This window comes from Myotis daubentonii, chromosome 3, assembly GCF_963259705.1.
Source record: "Myotis daubentonii chromosome 3, mMyoDau2.1, whole genome shotgun sequence".
In the NCBI taxonomy this organism is placed as follows: domain Eukaryota; kingdom Metazoa; phylum Chordata; class Mammalia; order Chiroptera; family Vespertilionidae; genus Myotis; species Myotis daubentonii.
Genome location: NC_081842.1, coordinates 189,985,859 through 189,999,628, shown reverse-complemented (window position 1 = coordinate 189,999,628; position 13,770 = coordinate 189,985,859). Strand labels below are relative to the sequence as shown.

Below are 13,770 nucleotides of genomic sequence, written 5' to 3'. Positions count from 1 at the left end.
TAGGATAATAAGGGTGATGACTGAGCAGTTCTTCCAACATTTCTGAGGTTTCTATTAGGATTTCAGTATTGGACAATATTACCAGAGAGAATAGTTTCTGAGTCTGAAATCTGGATGAGGTTAGGGTCAGACTGCAGTCTTCATGCAGGTTGGTTCTCTCTTCAGCCTCTCCACTGGGCAACCCTCCCTCTGGTTGGCTGCCACTGCACAATGTCCATAGAGCCAATGGCAACATCTTGTGGTGATTAGTCTCCATATCCCCTCACCTCAAATCCATTTGCTGCCCTACTCTGCCCTGGGAGGCTTACCTCTGTGGACTACACAACCTGGACTCCATTGCTTGGGCTTTGGGTTGGAGAGTGAGCGACGTGGCGGGGGATCGAAGGTTGGGAGGAGAAAGAGGTTGGGGTGTTTACTTTCTCTGCTGCCTCTCTTCCCCATCTCAGTTCTGGCAGGGACATGGTTCCTTACGACTCCTGTCAGGCAGCCTTCTTCCATGGCTCTAGCTCTTACTGGGCCCTTGTCACCCTGCTTTCTCCCCTTGGTTTTTCAGGAGTCGGGATGGCAATAATTTCTTGCTGTTGAGAATCCCCAGTGCCTCCTTAGTTCTTGTTGGTTCCTTAACCCTTCCACATCTCTGTAAATAATTATTTTCATTAAAGTGTCTTCAGGAAATATTTTGAGGGTCCATAAATTTCCACCTGTGAGCCTGACTAATGCACTTCTTCATCTGTGTTTCTTTGCACAAATAGACTCTAGCTACACCCTCTGACAAATGAAGGATTTGTTCATTATGTCTTGAGGTGGGCCATCCTGTTAAGAATGAGATCAAGCTCAGATTCCTCAGCCTAGCTTTAAAAAAAAAAAAAAAAAGGGAAGAAAAAAGACTATAAAAGATAGATCACGCCCAGCTGTCATAGCTCAGTGGTTGAGCATAGATCTATGAACCAGGAGATCACAATTTGATTCCTGGTCAGGACACATGCCTGGGTTGCGGGCTCAATCCCTAGTGTGGGGTGTGCAGGAGTCAACCAATCAATGATTCTCTCTCATCATTGATGTTTCTACCTCTCTCTTCCTCTCTAAAATCAATTAAAAATATATTTTAAAAAAAGAATTAGCTCAAGCTTCGAGTTCTCAGCCTAGCTTAAAAAAAAGAAATTTTATTGATATATATCATAAAATTCACCCACTTTAAGTGAATAATTAAATGATTTTTAGTAAGCTTACACACTTGTGCAACCATGAACACAATCCAGTTGTAGAACATTTTTTATCATCCCAAAGAGAGCCCTAATATCCATTTTCAGTCATTTCTCATTCCCACCCCTGCCATGGGACGGGAACTGACCTGGAGCAGGTCTGCCTCAGACCAGCCTGTACTGTGTGGATTCTTGATTCCATGCAGGAAAGATTTCACAATACAACTCCAGGTGGTTTTGAGAGTATGTTTATTCAAGCTGGGGACAGTGAAACAAGGGAAGGACTTAGGATAGAAGAAGCAACAGTGAGAGCCTAGGTGGGTAGCTTTGGCTCTCTAGAAATGTTGGGGGAAAGAAATTAGCCAAGGTGGGCCTGCTGTCCGTTCCCCGGAGAGTCAGAGAAAAGGGGGCCTTGGGGACAGGTTCAGGACGTTAGCCCAGGAAGCGCTGCCGCTATCCATTGCTTCCCTGGTTGCAAGTGTGGTGGGGACCCTTAGGGTTTAGGAGGAAGTAAAAAGTTCATACCTGAGAAGGGGCATCTGTGTGCTCCAGAGAGAGCCCACACTGGGTCTTCGTCTTGAGAGTTTTCATCTTCTGGGGTGAGAATCTTAGGGGAGGGTTTCAGTAGAATATTCATCAGCTTTCCAGATTTATTTTGTTGTTGTTGTTAATCTTCTCCCGCGGGTATTTTTCCCCCATTGATTTTTAGAGAGTGAATGGGAGGAAGGAAGGAAAGAAGGGATAGAGAGAGGGAGGCAGGGAGGGAGGGAAGGAGGGAGAGAGAAAGAGAGATGTGAGAGAGACACATCAATTGGTTGCCTCTGACACATGCCCCAACTGGAGCCAAGGATCAAATCTACAGCCCAGGTACATACCCTTGACCGGGAATCGAACCTGTGACCCTTCAATGTGCACCCAATGCTCTAACCCAGGGGTCCTCAAACTACGGCCCGTGGGCCACATGCGGGCCGCCGGGTGTTTTTGCCGCTGCTGTGTGCATAGGAATTTGTTCATAGTTTTTTTTTTAAACTATAGTCTGGCCCTCCAGCGGTCTGAGGGACAGTGAACTGGCCCCCTGTTTAAAAAGTTTGAGGACCCCTGCTCTAACCACTGAGAACAAAGGCCAGGCACCAGATACATTTTTAATATGCTGATGCATCAAAATGAGGTTATAGGAGTTTGGGATGATTCTTTAGTCTGCTTTACTGTTTGACTTTTATCTTGGGTTGGTCTGGCTCTCATGGGGTTTTTGTTATTTGTTCCCCTGACGTCACCTGTCCTTGGGTTTAGCTGACATGAGTGGCATTAACTGGGTCTCTGTCCTCTGTCTCCTGATCAGGGTGATTTAAACTATGTGTTCTCTGGTTAGGGAAGAGAGGTATAAACCATTTGCTCTCAAGTGTCCTTGGTTGGGGAAGATATTAGGTCTTGGGATTCACTAGCTGGCTGTAAGTTGTTTGGCCTTGTTTAATTTTCTTGTTTAATCCCATCCCACTTGCCCAGGAATTTTCCTAGCTTCTTACTATCCCACCTCACCCCTGCCCCAGGCAGCCACTTTCTGTTTCTCTAGGTTTGTCTTTTCTGGACGCTTGATATAAATAGAATGATATGTGGTTTTTTGCATCTGACTTCTTTCACTTAGCATAATTATTTTGAGATCCATCCATGTTGTGTGTATAAATACTTTATTGCTGAGTAGTAGTCCCTCATCTGAATATACTATGGTTTGTTTAGCCATTCATCGGTTGAGGGACATATAGATTGTTCCCACTTTTGGCTATTATGAATAATGTTTCTAAGAATGTATTTTTTTTTCAGGTGACTTTTAGAGGATGTTTATTAAAGCTGGGGACAGTGAAACACAGAAGGGCCCAGGATAGAAGAAGCAACAGGAAAGGGACTAGGTGGGGAAATGAACCTAGGCTGGACTGCTTTGGCTCACTAAGAAGTCAGAGAAAAGGGTACTTTGGGGACAGGAAGAGGGAGTTAGCCCAGGACAAGCTGCCACTTCCCATTGCTCCCTGGTTGCAAGCCTCATGGTGTCCCTTAGAGCAGGGTTGCCGCCAATGGTCCCGGACCACTGGTGGTTTGTGATGTCTGAAAGGTTGGCGACTGCTGCCTGAGAGCATGCCTGTGGGAGAAGAGGAAAGGGAAGGGAGAGGTGTGGACCTGCTCTTGGGAGGGAGAGCATTCTTTCTCCACTAAGAATATATTTATACAAACCTTTGTATGAACACATGTTTTCATGTTCTTGGGCCTATGTCTAAGAATGGAATTGCTGGGTTATGTAGTACTATATGTTTAGCTTTTTGAGAACTGCCAAACTGTTTTCCACAGAGGCTGCATCATTCCATATTCACACCAGCAAAGTACCATTTTCTCCACATCCTTGACAATACTTGTTATATTCTGCCTTTTTTATTAGATCCATTCTAGGGTGTGAAAAGTGGTATCTCATGGTTTTATTTTGCATTTTCTTAATGACTAAAAATATTGAGCATCATTTCTTATGACTTACTAGCCATTGGCACATGCTCTTATAGACATGTCTCTTCAGACCCTTTGCTCATTTTTAGTTGGGCTGTTGTAAACATTTTTTGTATATTCTGGATACGAGTCTTTTTTTTTTTTTATCAGATATATGATTTACAAAGAGAACACAGCACTCACCTTCTTCCTCTGCTATAGATTTATTTTGCCAGTTGTGCATATGGCACAGAGGACATCAGGACCTCAGGAGGCTACTTTCACCTGGCTAATATCTTCTTTGACCTTATGAAGTTTGACCTGGCAGACACGCTGTACACCAAGGTGAGCTAGGGAATATGGGAGCTGAGCCTTGACACTTAGGCCTTGTACCTTACAACTGGTGTCAGATCATTCATGAGAAATTTGAAGCACAGAGAGATAAAGGCACTTGCCCTAGTTTACATAGCCTGATATATGATATATTTCAATTTTTTCTTCCTATTTCTCCACTACCAAAATAGTCTTTAGAATCCATAGGATGATCTATAATAAAAAAAGCGTAATATGCTAATTAGACTAGATGGCCGAACGACCTTCTGGACGATATTCCGGATGACCTTCAGGACGAAGCCGGGGCTGTGAGGGCCGAGCCTCTTGCACGAATTTTGTGCATCGGGCCTCTAGTTAACAAAAAATAAGTGATAGATGAATAATAACCAAACCCCTCCAAATAGATTGCCATATGCTCTGTCATACCCATAGAAGCAAGGTAATGTGGGCATATTGAGGTATGTGATAGAGAAGGAAATGAGATTTTCATATATATTTTTACTGATTTCAGAGAGGAAGGGAGAAGGAGAGATAGAACATCAAGGATGAGAGAGAATTGTTGATCAGCTGCCTCCTGCACGCCCCTTACTGGGGACTGAGCCTGCAATTCAGCATGTAACTTTGACCGTAATCAAACCCAGGACCCTTCAGTCTGCAGGCAGACGTTCCATCCACTAAGCCAAACTGGCTAGGGCAGAAATGAGATTTTAAAGGGGAAATTATGGCTAAAATGTCATATGAAGGGATCAAAAAATATGAGTGCACTTGAAGTCTCTATCTTTGCATGTGAAAGATTTTAAACTGCTTTTAGTATTTAAAATGTCAGTTATGTTCATAGAGTAACACCTCACTTAGCAAGCAACCATTTCTATGTGTGATATAGGCTCTCATGCTGTGACTGTTTATTCATATTTTAGGCCCACTTTTGAGGAAGAGGCATTGTGGTGTAGCTGAAAAGAAATGAGCTTCAGAGTCAGACAGACTTGAATTTAATTCTTGGCTGTGCCACCTACCAGCTTTTACCAAAAGTCAAGTACAATCTTAACATCTCTGAGCCTATTTCTCTCTCTGTAAAATGGAGATAATAAGACTATGACCCCAGTTGGTGTTGTGAGGATGTAAAGGTTTAGTTATATGTGCTCAGCAAATGGTAGTCATTGTTATTAGATCCAACAGGTGCCCTTTGCAGCCCAACACTCGCCACACTCACTTTGGCCAGGCCTATTTGGCTCCCAAGCCTCCTCTTCCCTTCCTTCCCCCAACCAGGCACAATGAGAGAGGGAGTCTGCAGATGGTTAGAGGTGCTGCCCTCCCAGCTGGCTGGTCCAATGACTTAAGACCTGGCCGGCTTGTCTGATTGTATCTTCTTTCCTAACAGGTCTGTGAGATCTGGGATAAATATTTGAACAATCACTATCAAGTCCTCTTAGAGGCTCGCGTCCAACAAATAGATTTACTGGGCAAACGATTTGAGACTGACACTGGCTTGGGTAAGTGGCAGTTCTCCCTTTGAAGCAGAGCAGTGACTTCCTGTCAATCGTGGGCCTTGTCCCGAAAATAGGGAGAGCTGCTGTGCCTGTCCTGGAGCACAGGCCATCTCCCCCATATTGATTATGGGAAAACTGAGACAGGGGAGCAAAGGGGTTTTTACCAGAAGTCAGATTTCTAGCACCACACACAGCCTTTCAGGGGATATACTTGGAGGAGAGCCCACTGTAATTTCTGCAGAGCATCCATTTCTTATGTGTTATCCCTCCAAGGACATAAGCCATGGCTCAACACAGAAGTGGCATTACTCAATGGTCCTGGTGCCTTATCCTCTTGCTTTACCAGGCAGTGAGCTCCTCAGTGGCAGTGCTGAGTCTGATTCATCTCACCATTCCCAGGCTCAGCAAAAGGCTGAATGTTGAGTAGCCCTGGACAGTATCACTCCCTCTGAGATAATAAAGAGACAGAGGATCTAGCTTGTGCTAAAAAAAGTGTAGGTGGTGAGACAGAGCCTATCTGAAATACCAAAATATAATTTCTGTGAGTACAAATTATATTATAAGCCGAGCCCCAGAACTAAGAGGTGAGGATGGTGTTGAAGGGGGGAAGACTTCTTACAGGAGAGGTTTTGAGTTAAGGATTAAAAAATTAGTAACTTTATTGAGCTTTCTCTTATGATAAAAGTGGTTTATGTTAAAGCAGAAAACTTGGAAATCATAGATAGCTGAAGATAGCCAACCTTAATATTATGGTATATATCCTTTCTGTCTGTTTCTCTAAGCTTAACACAGTATGTCCTCACTTAATGTCTTTCATAGGTTTTTGGAAACGGACTATAGGCTAATTGGTATAAACAAGAGTTAAGTTCCTACAGCATATTTCTGGTCACGAAAACATCACCAAACTTCTAAATAAAGACCCAAAACATTTCTAATATTAAACTCTGAAATGTGAGCTATCCATACATTTAAGAAATATTAATAAAAACTAGCAAGATAATTCTTTTCCAACCTGCTTATTCCAGTTCAAGGTCGCAGGTGACTGGAGCCCATCCTGGCAATTCAGGGCACAAGGTGGAACCAGCCCTGGACAGGATGCCACTCCCTCAAAGGGCGCACTCACACACACACCTACATTCACTCAGACTGGGACGATTTAGGCACACTAGTCACCTATGGGTACATATTTGGGCTGTGGGAGGGAAACTGAGGACCAGGAGAAAACCCACATAGAAGTGGGAGGACATGCCAACTCCACACAGAGAATGGCTCTGATTGGGAATAAATTTTTCTCTCTCATCAATGTTATAATGAAGTGATGTCTAACAAAATGATGTTATTTGGGACTTGCTATACTTAAAAAAGTGCTTTTAAGTATCTGGCCCATAATAACTCATAATCTTTCTCTCTATATAAAAGGCTCAGTGACTGACTGACCGGCCAGTACATATGACGTGCACTGGCAATTTAAAAATAAACATTGACTTGTGCATGTGCGACACATATAAAGCTCTCAGAATGGATATTATTGAAATCCCCCGTGAAATGATTTGTAACGGATCTATTATTGAAGCTACCTTTGGAAATAGTATATCTATAGATAATATTAAAAATATATCTGAATGTGTGATTCTTTGTCCTAAAAATGAGCACTTTCATAAATTAAATGAAGAAATTTTGGATATACTTGATGGAGATTTTCACACCTATTTGAGTGATGATTCAACAGATGATGCTGGAAAGGAAAATTTTCCCATCAAATTTCTTAATAGTATTATTCCTTTGGGAATGCCATGTCACAAATTAAATTTGAAAGTAGGTGCAATCATGCTACTGAGAAATCTTAACAGTAAATGGGGTCTTTGTAATGGTACTGGATTTATTATCAAAAGATTGTGACCTGACATAATCAAAGCTGAAGTATTATCAGGATCTGCAGAGGAGAGGTTGTTCTGATTCCAAGAATTGATTTCTCCCTGCCTGACACTGGCCTCCCATTTAAATTAATTCGAAGACAGTTTCCTGTGATGCCAGCATTTGCAATGACTATTAATAAATCACAAGGACAAACTCTAGACAGAGTAGGAATATTCCTACCTGAACCCGTTTTTGGACATGGTCAGTTATATGTTGCTTTCTCTCAAGTTCGAAGAGCATGTGACGTTAAAGTTGTGAAATTAGTCAAGCACTTTGAAAGTGTTTTTACTCTTAATGTGGTATAAAGGGAGATATTAGAATAAGTTGTATCAATTTATCAGTCATTGTTTTTATCTGTTGTTTTTTTTAAAAATATATTTTATTGATTTTTTACAGAGAGGAAGGGAGAGGGATAGAAAGTTAGAAACATTGATGAGAGAGAAACATCGATCAGCTGCCTCTTGCACATCTCCCACTGGGGATGTGCCCGCAACCAAGGTACATGCCCTTGACCGGAATAGAACCTAGGACCCTTCAGTCCATAGGCCGACGCTCTACCCACTGAGCCAAACCAGTCAGGGCTCAGTGTTGTTTTTATATCATGTTTTTGTTGTTTTTATATCATGTCTTTGTTGTTAAATTATGTTGTTACTGTTTATTAATCAATTTATATATTGTTTTCATATCCATTTTACTAATTTTCTTTAATCTCTGACACTTCTATTATAGAGAAAGGGTGAATAATGATATTAAAATATTTCTTCTAATTAATTTCCTTTCAATGTGCACAAATCTGTGCACTGGGCCACTAGTAAGTCAATAAATAATGACTAAAGGAGAACCAAAAACTGCTGGGGGAATTGTAAACAGCCTCCCCAGGGAAAGCAGAAAGGCTCTATTGCTTAAGCACCTTTGGAGTTGGGGAAGAACAATTAAGAAGCTCCACTCCCCCCTCTTGCTAAAGAGTGGAAGCTGAGTCAGGCCCCTGGGACAAATCCCCTGTATTTGGGAGCCTAAGAGATCCAATTCAGGACTCTGAAAGAGAGAAATCTTAGCAACGTTGGGACTGAGCATTTTTTTAGGCTTCTCTCATAATGGCAAGCGAGGCAAGGCCAGAAGCTGCCTGGAACTGCTCTGTATGTGGCAGCTGCCCTCCAGGTGGAGAACTTGCTGTGCTTTGCACTGCCTCCACCAGCGTCCCTGTGAGGAGGCTTCTGGAGGCCAGGTGCCCACACAGCTCCGTGCCTACCACTGAGGGCAGACTCAGCTGCCTCCAGGACCTGTTTCTTCCTTCCCTCCTCGCCACTGCAGATGAAGCCCAGGAAGCAGAAGCCATTCGGATCCTGACTTCAATCTTAAGCATTCGAGAGTCTACATGTAGCCGGGCTCCCCAAAAGATTGTCTTCGTTCTGAGAATCCTGGTCATGCTTTACTACCTGATGATGAATTCTTCAAAGGCAAGTTTCCCCAGAAAGCCAGCCTGTCTAAAATGGAGATAGAAATCCCTCTAGTTGAATCCAGCTGTGTTCTGCCCAATTGCATTAGCGTTTGCCCTAAGAGTAAGCCCCTACTCCAGAGAAGCTCAGAGGCTCCTGCCAGGTTTCATTTGTTGAGTCCAGCCTGCATAATGGAAACTGGATTGTCCTCTTTCCTCAAGGGGGCCTTCCCAGAGTTGCATAGGTAAACTGAGGCAGGGGCAGTACTAGGAAGCCTGCAGGGCCTGAGGGCTCTGGGGAGTCCTTGCAGGAATGGAGTAACAGCTTTAACTACACTCAGTGAGTTCCTCCAGGTTGGCAGTTTACTTATGGTCCTGTCATCTCTCTGCCTTCCAGTGTTGGTTCAAAGGGCCCTAATTAAGATCCTACAAAGATCTCACTTTGCTATGAAAGTGTACTTAGTTTGTCAAGCCAGGTGACTTTTTCTGGTGTCCCCTTCCCCACCCAGCACACATGTGGCTACCTCTAAGGACCCAGCATGTGTTCACAAGTTTCCAACAAGAGCTCAGTGGCTGGTGTGAGAAGCTGATGGATCCTTTCCCATGTTTCTGGGATTGAGCACAGATGGGGCTTCCCAATGTAATGCTTCCCTGTGACAACTTCCTTTCGTCACTGCAATTCTATTCCAGGCACAAGAATATGCCACCAGAATCTCTAATATAGCTCAAGAAAAACAGCTCAGTGCCCAAGAACAAAACCTCATTGAACAATTACTGCGTATCATCAACACTGAAGTAATTTACCCTGCTCCTTAGTGACCCATGGATTCCACGTCAGGGCCTATTCAGGCGACTGTTGAGCATCTAACACATTCCAGCCTTGTGCAGCTGCTTTGAGGTACTATGAATTGCTGAAGTTCCCACCCTCTTGCCCTGTGACTTAACATATAGTGTGTTTTTATTCTTTCTTGCACAGCATATGTAAGGGAATATAGAGCTTTGGGCATAGAAATCAGTAAAACTTGTTTTCATCATGACTTTGTACAACTTTGAGTAATGTGCTATCAGCTCACTAATAGGGTATTTGTAATTAAACTGCAAACAGTTTTTCATATTTCCCAGAATTCTCCAAGTGATGCATGTTCCATAGATCTCTACCAGAAAAAAAAAAGCGGGTGGGGGTAGGAAATAAGCTATATTGGAGCAAAGTTTCCCTATTCCCTATTAAGTTAGCATTAATTTGAGGTAGTTTGTGATTAAAATGTCCACTATAATTCCTAGAGTAATCACCAAGAAAATTACTCTAAAAATACTTTAAAATCAACAAAGGAATTAAAATATACTAGAAAAAATACACTTAATGCAAAAAAAAAAAAAAAAGGCAGTGAAGGAGAATGAGCAGGACAAAAAGGACATGAGGTATATAGAAAACAAATTGCAAAATGCAGACATAAATCATAGATCTTTTCCAGAGAAGGCCCCAGGGCCTTGCAAGGTGCCCTAGTACAGATTGGCTGAGATACCATTCCAGGTTGGTGTCTTTGTCTTCCTAGACAGCGATTTGAGCAGACGTGAGCCAATTATACAGTCTAGGGGAGAAGCCCTCTGAAAGATCCTACAAAGATCTCACTTTGCTTGTGCCAGGTTTCATTTGTTGAGTTCAGCCTGCATAATGGAAACTGGATTGTCCTCTTTCCCTGTGATGTAGACAGAGTGCAGGCCTTGGACTCAGATGTGCATGGGTTACAATCTCAGCTCTTTTACTTAATATCTTTGTGACCTGGATCTCTCCCATAACTTTATTTATTATTGTTGTAAAATGGCATAGATGTGGCCATGGCAGTATCAGCTTGTTTCCTGGATGACCGTAGTCACTTAACATATCTTTTTTTTTTTTTGTAATATTTTTTTTAGTGATTCTAGGGAGAGTGACTGAGAGATAGAAGCATTGATGAGAGAGAAACATTGATCAGTTGCCTCTTGCACGCCCCTTACTGGGGATCGAGCCTGTAACCGGGCATGTGCCCTGATTAGGAATCTAACCAGGGACCTTTTGGTTCATGGGTTGATGCTCAACCACTGAGCCACACCTGCTGGCAACATATCTTTTCTTTCTTTTAGCTCCAGGTTTGTCAAACAGCCTGTCCATTAGCACGCTTAGCTTCCTAGGTAGATTTGCACTCAGGGAGAGGATATGCAAGTCAAGGACCTGTCCGAGAGTTTTTTGTTCCTCACTGTAAATTAATTCTCTCAGATACATAATAAAAATAGGCCAGATTGCCCTGGCATGTTTGGCTCAGTGGATGGAGCTTCAGCCTGTGGCCTGAAAGGTCCTGGGTTTGATCCCAGTCGAGGGCACATGCCCAGGTTGAGGGCTAAATCCCCAGTAGTGGGTGTGCAGGAGGCAGCACATCAAAGATTATCTATCATCATTGACTAGAGGCCCAGTGCATAGGATTTGTCCACTTGGGGGGGCTGTGGCCTGTGGGGATCGGCCCGCTGTGGGAGTGCAGCTCATCCTGGTCAGCCGAGTGGCTGTGGACCTGCCCTCTGAGCAGCTGCTCCCACTGTGGGAGCACCTCTCATCCCGGTCAGCCAAGTGGCTGTGAACCCGCCCTCTGAGTGGGAGTGCACTGACCATCAGGGGGCAGCTCCTGCATTGAGCGTCTGCGCCCTGGTGGTCAGTGCGTGTCATAGCAACCGGTCATTCTGGTTGTTCCGCCATTCGGTCGCTGGGTTTTTTTATATATAGATATTTTTATCTCTTTCTCCCTCTCCCTTCCTCTCTGAAATCAATAAAAATATATTTTAAAAAATAATAAAGGCCCGATAGGCCACCCTACCCCTTCAGGTCTAGGTGAAATCTGCTGGGAACCCCATTCCACAACTTTGGACATTTTTATGCTTCTTCAAGATACCTGTGAAGTCCCAGGTTCTGACTTTTCTACCATATCTCACTTTAGTTTCAATTGCATCCTCACTCTCCACTGTTCACCTTGTAGTTGTTTTTTTCATCTCTTTAGGGACATAACCCCTTCTTCTTGGTTCTCACCCACTAACCTCAAATATGAGTTAGCTCTTTCAAATAGATGTTTAGTGAAAATTTGCTGAGGGGTGGGGAGGGGTAAGGAGAAGGATCAACAACTCTTAGCACATAATTTTAAAGAAAATATCAGAACTTCCCTATTCTAAAAAAGTCCTTTAAAGTCCATCTCATCAAATTCTAGTTCTCTCCTTTACTATATTCATTGCCCTTTATTTTTCCCCTCCTCCATGACCTATTCTCTGTTCTCTCTACCTCTTCCTTATTGAGTAAATGTATATGATTATTGTTTAAATGTATTATTTCTATTGACTGATCTTCCTCTTCATCATGTCGTAGTAATTTAATTTTCAGTCTTCCTGCTTTTATAACATTTACATATAGGCTATAAATTCTCCTCTAAATACCACTTTAGTTGATCCCACATATTTTAAACTTAAGCATTTTAATTGTCATTTTGTTCAAAATATGTCTTAGTTTTTAGGACTCCTGAGTCATTTAGAGGTATGATTTTAATTTCTAAATGAAGGTGACTTCTTTGTTGTTGACTTCTAGCTTAATTTTATTGAGGTCCTAAAATATGCTGTGTACAATTTTGACTTTTAGAAATTGGTTGAGATTTGCTTTATGGCTGAGGATATGGTCAATATTTGTAAATTATCTGTGTGGGCTATAAAAGAATGGAGTAATTGGACACTGTGTCCTACATATGTCCACTAGGTCAAACTTGTTCATATTATCAAATCTTGCATATTCTTTTTTTTTAAATCTGAGAGGCATATGAAATTCATCCATTATGATTGTGGATATATCTATTTCTAGTTCTGTCAATTTTTACTTTATATATTTTGAGGCTTTGTTATTAAGCAAGCACACATCCAAATGTTATATATTACTAATTAAATACAGAGTTAAATCTTTATATTTTATATTATGAAGTATGCCTTTTTATCTCTGGTAATGCTTTTGACTTTAGAGTCAATTTTGGCTTCAGAGTAACATAGCTACACCTATTTCTTTTGGTTGGATTGCTTGATCAGCGAGGCATCATCACTTACCTCTGCTTCAACATTTAGCTCTACTTTGAAGGGGAAGCTAGGAACTACAGTATCTCTTTCCTTTATGATTCTGGATGAAATTCAGCCAAAGAGGGGCAACTATGCAGATTTTCAGAGCATATAAGTCAGTTTACTATTGAGATGAGAATATAAAAACCAAGATGACATATTACAAATATTGTCCCTTGCTTGCAAACCTTTGTTAGGATTGTAGATCTTCCAGATATGTTAATGAACAAAGAAAAAAATAGTTTTCAATAAAAAATGATCATTAATAGTTTGAGAGTCAAGTTTTACCACAAGAAACAAAATTGGATATGGGGGATGAGGAAGATAGTAGGCGAAAATGACTACTGGAGTTTTTTCTTTTCTGACTTGAGCAAGCAGTTGGCATTGTGCATTCAGGTGAGGAGGCTCTGGAAAAGGAGCGAGCTTGTGGGAGAGAGATAAAAATGTGAATTCAGATTGGGGTGCAGAGAGTTTGAGATATTCATGAGACATTTGAGAAGAGATGAAAAGGTAGGCAACTGGATATGCAATCTGACATTAAGAAAAGAAGCTTGGGTTTGAAAGAGTAATTTGAGAGTATCATGTAGATGGTAACTAATACCATGGGAATGGAGAAGATCGCCTAGGGAGGAGAAGAGAGCCTAAGGAAATGCCTCAAAACTGAACATTCAATGGAGAAGAGGTGAACCCAGCAGAGGAGACTGACATAATTTCAGATTTATTCAGACTATCCACGCAAAGAATTCCCACATCCCTTTCACCTTCATTCCCCAAATATTAACATTTTACTACATTTGCTTTATCATTTTCTTTCTATGGA

At 41.9% G+C, this 13,770-nt stretch overlaps 1 protein-coding gene across 1 annotated transcript in view; it reads left to right on the top strand.

Moving 5' to 3' along the window:
- The window catches only part of ZMYND12 (zinc finger MYND-type containing 12), a 31,250-nt gene extending 18,445 nt beyond the window's left edge, over positions 1–12,805 (top strand). Inside the window, exons 5-8 of the mRNA XM_059689800.1 lie at positions 3,891–4,013; positions 5,380–5,491; positions 8,717–8,862; positions 9,531–12,805. Coding sequence (XP_059545783.1) covers positions 3,891–4,013; positions 5,380–5,491; positions 8,717–8,862; positions 9,531–9,656 — 507 coding nt within the window. The 3' untranslated portion in view covers positions 9,657–12,805. The remainder of the gene's footprint in view (positions 1–3,890; positions 4,014–5,379; positions 5,492–8,716; positions 8,863–9,530) is intronic.
- Positions 12,806–13,770: the final 965 nt, after the last annotated feature.